The sequence below is a fragment of the Staurois parvus genome, unplaced genomic scaffold (assembly GCF_062004578.1).
Source record: "Staurois parvus isolate SC_StPar_1 unplaced genomic scaffold, SC_StPar_1.0 ptg000432l, whole genome shotgun sequence".
NCBI lineage: Eukaryota > Metazoa > Chordata > Amphibia > Anura > Ranidae > Staurois > Staurois parvus.
Window position 1 is genome coordinate 7,328,195 of NW_028318228.1, and position 6,000 is coordinate 7,334,194.

Consider the following 6,000-nt stretch of genomic DNA (forward strand, 5'->3'; position numbering starts at 1 on the left):
TCTCAATTGCTTTCAAAGAAAGGAAAATAAAGCTGCTAGAATAGCCCAGCCAATCACCTGACTTGAACCCAATAGTAAATCTTTGGAAAGAACTAAGGATCAGAGTTCATAGAAGAGGCCCACGGAACCTTCAGGATTTGAAGACTGTGTGGAAGAATGGGCCAAAATCCCACCTGAGCAATGCATGCCACTAGTTTCTCCATACAGAAGTCGACTTGAAGCTGTCATTACCAACAGAGGATTTTGTACAAAGTATTAAATACATTTCAGTTGGCGTGTTCAATATTTTTTGCTGTGTCATTCCATTTTATTACACATAGCTAAATTTCTGAACTTGTTTTGGTTTCTTAGTATGTATGGAGGGCATGGGTTGTTACCGACGTGCTGAAATTTTCATGGCAATAGCACCTTTAGCAGTATATTTACTGAGAAAAAGGGTGACATGTTCAGTACTTTTACCCGCTGTATATGTTAGATCTGTGTGATAGTTGTTATTCCTGGACAGGGGTAGACTGACAACTCATGGGGCCCCGGGCAATAGGGGATCATGAGGCCCCTGTGTCCTTGCCCAAACTCAAAAAAGCCTATGAAAAAGGTACCAGGGGCATCTCATGGGGCCCCCTACTGACCCCAGGCCCTCGGGCAGTGCCCGAGTTTCCAAATGGTCAGTCCGCCCCTGTTCATGGAACATTTTAGTTACTATCCTATTAAATATCAGCTTATACATTGATGAACTACAACTTTATTCAAGGAAAATACATATAAAATTAAAAACCAATTTTTTTGGACCAGTGATTTATAGATGGTAATAAGCTTTATGCACAGTAATATCTAAACATTTCAGTAGTTTTTTTTTTTTTCTTTTAATTTTGTTTATCTTTTATCGGTGCCCTGTTATTTATAAACTTTGGGGTTTTTTTAAGCTGTTTTTTAAAATTTTTATTATATTTTACTTTTCTTTTATCATTGTGTATATTACATTTGCAACTATTCCATACTCTGTCCAAAATGTAAAAAATGGCTTGGTACAGCCGCTATAACCATATACAGTTGGTTGGTGCCAACCCTTTAAAAGTTTGTAGCGTTGGAGTTACATGGGCAATCACTCCGACTGTCGCGGTGATCATGTGATTGGGAGCTCGATCCACCAGAGCTGTCAGTGACAGTGCAGTCACTGTGCTGTGGTTGCTGAATGAGGCTGCTGTAATCAGAAACGAGGGACACTGGCCGGATACATTCAGTGCATTCCTAAAGTAATCAGACCTTCGTCACTTTTTCAGTGTTATGTTGCAGCCTTATACTACAGATATTTAAATTCATTTTTTCTGATGTATCTACACTCAGTACCCCATAATGACAAAGTGAAAACAGAATTTTAGAAATGACTGTGAATTTATTAAAAAGAGAAACTGAAATATCACATGTACTTATGTATTCAGACCCTGTACTCAGTACTTTGGTGAAGCACTTTTGGCAGCAATTCCAACCTTGAGTCTTTTTGGGTATGACACAACAAGCTTTGCACACCTGGATTGGGGGATTTTCTGTCATTCTTCTTTGCAAATCATCTCAAGCTCAGTCAGGTTGGATGGGGACAGTCAGTGGACAACCGTTTTCAGGTCTCTCCAGAAGTGTTCATTAGGGTTCAAGTCAGGGCTCTGGCCGGGCCACTCTAGAGCATTCACAGAGTTGTCCCTAAGCCACTCCTATGTTGTCTTGGCTGTGTGCTTAGGATCATTATCATGTTGGAAGGGGAAGCTTCTGTCCAGACTGAGGTCCTGAGTGCTGTGGAACAGGTTTTCATTGAGGATATCTCTGTACTTTGCTTTATTCAGCTTTTTCTCAACTCTGACCAGTCTCCCAGTCCTTGCTGCTGAAAACACCCCCACAGCATGATGCTGCCACCACCATGCTTTATTGTTGGGATGGTATTGGGCAGGTGATGAGCAGTGCCTGGTTTCCTCCACACATAACATTTAGAATTGAGGCCAAACAGTTCAATCTTGGTTTCAGCAGACCAGAGAATCTTGTTCCTCAGTCTGAGAGTCCTTTATGTGCTTTCTTGCAAACTCCAAGTGGGCTTTCATGTGTTTTGCACAGAGGAGAGGCTTCTGTCTAGCCCCTCTGCCATATAGCTCAGATCAGTGGAGGGCTGCAGTGATGGTTGTCCTTCTGGAACTTTGTCCCATCTCCAAACAGGATCTCTGGAGCTTGTTCTGAGTGATCATCAGGATCTAAGTCACTACACTTACTAAGGCCTTTCTCCCCCTATTGCTCAGTTTGGCCGGGAGACCAACTCTTGGAAGAGTCTTGGTTGTGCCAAACTTTTTCTATGTGAGAAGTATGGAGGCCGCTGTGCTCTTGGGAATACTTCAGTGCAGCAGAAAGGTTTTATAGCCTTCCCCAGATCTGTGCCTTACAATAATCCTGTCTCTGAGCTCTGCATGGAAGTCCTTTGACCTCATGGCTTTTGCTCTGATACAGTATGGATTGTCAGCTGTGGGGCCTTTTATAGGGAGGTGTGCACCTTTCCAAATCTTGTCCAATCAATTTAATTTACCACAGGGGACTCCAATCAAGGTGTAGAAACATCTCCGCACCGCTCAAGAAAAATGGGAGGCACGTGAGCTAAATTTCAAGTGGAATTGCAAAGGGTCTGAATACTTATGCTAATGTGATATTTCAGTTTTTTTTTTTTTCATACATTTGCAAGCATTTTTAAAATTCTGTATTCGCTTTGTCATTATGGGGTAGTGAGTGTAGAATAATGAGAAAAAAAATTATGTAAACAACTGTGGTGTCAGGCTGCAACATAACAACATTGACAAAAGTGAAGGGGGTCTGAATACATTATGAATGCGTTGTATATGTGGCGGCTCAGTGTTAAAGGATAAGTGCCCTTTCAGGGAAATTGTACATATCTTGTTTGGCCTATTAAGCTGACCTAACGATTTCCTCTCAGGCCCCCAAAAGAGGCTTGCCTACCTCGATCAGACGTTCTTCAGGGATGGTTTGCATCCCGTGACACACGTCCTCTGTATGATAAATACCAGGACAGGTTAGGTCAGGAAAAGGAGCACACAGACTAAGTGATGCATAGTGAGAAGTATGCATGTGGCCAGCATTAGGAGTTTTAGACTGGTTTATTGATGATCTCTTTTTTCTGTTTTAGATTCCCACCCTATAGAAGGAGCAGAGGAGGAAGAAATCTTCTGTTAGAGGACTTACTGTTTGTTCTCATTCTGCACTGGGAAGCCACAATAGACAATATGTGTCACATGAGAAAAACTCCTCCGATCCATTTCCCCATTTGCTGTACTGATCGCTGCCATTGTCATCTACACAGACGTCTACTCTATGGACCTTCCATGTTCCATCCGGTCTTCACTGCACACAGTGACGGCACTATGACCCTAGAAGACACAAGAAGACATGTTTTCACATTACATCCAAACTCATGCAATGAATGTGCCTGGGGCCTGCGAGATCACTGCTGGTACTTTATTTTGGGAACTACATCCACTTCTGGGATCGCACCACATCATACGCCTATGGAATGGTATTATTGCTGCTCCTCATCACAATCACCTATGTGGTTATTATTGCTCTTTCCTTGTTAATGTGTTCACCTGATTTCTGGATCTCCCAACTAAAAGTGGTTAATTTGCGGTCTGCGTTTACATCGGATGAAGAATTGATGAGGTTCTCCTCTTGGCATATCTTCCTGTGCTTGGTGTCACATCAGCAGAGCCTGGAGTGGCAGCTCTGCTGTTTGCCAGTAGAGGGCATTGTAGACATTCTTTTCACATTTCGTTCGCTCTTCATTAGAAGATCCTGTTATGCGGGAATTCTCTTTCATGTCAGCTGTCAGACCTTGTAGAAGAAAATAGCTTATTTTTCCTCAATGCGGATTAGCGTTAACATTTTACTGGCTTTCTTTCTGTGCTGTTACAGATGTTAATTGCTGGAGCTGCAGTCCCTCTTGTATAACCATTTTGGTTTCGGCTGCAGTACTTTTCTTGCATCATGCACAAATCAATGACTCTGATGAACTTTGTCGCCATGGATTAAGGAGGGGGGGGGGGGCAGTTTTTTCACTTTGAGAAATCCGTAAAACCAAATATAAGTGCAACAGAAAGGTTAATGATATTTAGACAACCGGTGTGAAATGTCAATAGTTTGTTCTCAGCGTATTTATGACAATTGTGATTGTTCTCACACATGAATTACTTTATGTTTAGCAATTCTGCTGAGGGTCACCCCAGTCCATGACCGCTTGGGGCGAGTTCATTCACCACACTGGATCACTGCAGGTCACCGTAAGAGCACAGAGGAAACAATGGCTTCCTATATGCACAGAAACATTGTACATTTGTAGCCATGGAAATTTTTTGATAGATAAAAAAAGCCATAAAATGTATTTATACATCACATAAAAACATATAGTAAAAAAAACACCTTCAATAAGAAGTGTCTGATTTGAGGATTACACAGGTATTGGGAATCCAATACAATTCACATGTAGAATCAGCGCGTTTCAGATGATCTGCATGAGGATAAAATCCGTATGCTGAAACCTTTAATCTCTCTGTAAAGCAAAAATGCATAGAAAAGCTTTTGATATATATTTATATATATATATATATATATATATATATATATATATATATGTATTTGGTCAAACTATAAGGAGAAGCTTGGCATTTTCTTTGCTTTAGTAATACATGAGCGGTCCTATGTAGTGACTTTCCAATGTACATTTGGTAGAGACAACCCTCTATGTCGTTTGAGGGTGATGGATGTTCGATAATGTTTTCTACATATATCACAATTTTTTTTCGTGATGTTTTTTGATGTATGCCACTTACACCACCAAAATGTTCCTCCAACCCCACACCCCGTCCAGGGGAGGAAGATGCTTCACAGTTTGTGGATCCCAGATTATCTATGCATTTTTGATTTTATTCAGAGAAATTAAAGGTTTTATCATATGGATATTATTCACATGTACGTCTGAAGAAGATCATTTGAAATGCGTTGAGTCTACTTGTGGATTGTACTGGATCTCAATACCTGTGTACACCCCAAATTAGACACTTCTTAATGCCGGTGTTTTTTCTACTATATGTTTCTATGTTTTGTATAAACTTTATGGTTTTATATATACAGTGTTTTTTTTCATCTACATGCTCCTCCAAAAAAGTCCATGGCTACCCGTGTACGCGGTTTATACCTTGAATTTAGGGATGAGGGCATATAGCACACAGTATTTTGGTGGAGTGATTTCTATGGGCACAGTTCACACCATAATGTTGTGTACTTGTGCATTTCAGTGAAACGCATGGAAACACAAAAGAGAAGATATAAAGAATAAATTAAAATTTTGACCCTTCCAGGAATCTGACACATCACAATGCCCATAAAAAAATGCAACAAATGCAGATCACATGATAATTCATACACATGCACATCAAAGTACATACATTTTTGGGGCAATGTGTTGAATTTTTATGTGCAGTATGATGTGAAAGGACCCTCAGCCCTCTCTCATGCAGGAATAGCTGTCACCACCATACAATAGGCTCTTTTCAGCTGAAAATGCTACATGGAAAAAAGTCTCTGTTGTGTTAGTGGGTATCTGATTCGGTCTCTGGGGACCTTGAAGGCAGTGTTGAGTGTATTAACAAAGAACAAAGCAATCACATTGGACATTTGTGGTCAGTTAAGATTTTTTGGGTTGGTTGGTCATTGGTTATAGCGTTTCTTACATCACCTTTGCCTTACTGAACGCTGTTGGTTGTTTTCACTTCATGTTGTATGAGATCCTTTGTGTGTGTTTTTTAAAACCGAGCATTTTACTATTAGAATGCCAAAGAAAATTTTAAAACAAAGAGGGCTTTTTAAGAATATTTGGGATAACCTGAAAATAAATGGATATTTTTAATTAAAACTTGAAAGACTAAGTGCAGACAGCAATGCACTTTTTCGTTTTGCCCCTTT

General features: G+C 40.3%; 1 protein-coding gene across 2 annotated transcripts in view; it reads left to right on the plus strand.

Moving 5' to 3' along the window:
* Positions 1-4,488, plus strand: part of AKAP13 (A-kinase anchoring protein 13) — a 425,147-nt gene extending 420,659 nt beyond the window's left edge. For both annotated transcript variants that reach the window (XM_089687654.1, XM_089687655.1), the window contains one exon: positions 3,173-4,488. In XM_089687654.1, the coding sequence (XP_089543780.1) occupies positions 3,173-3,219 (47 nt within the window). In that variant the 3' untranslated portion in view covers positions 3,220-4,488. The remainder of the gene's footprint in view (positions 1-3,172) is intronic.
* Positions 4,489-6,000: the final 1,512 nt, after the last annotated feature.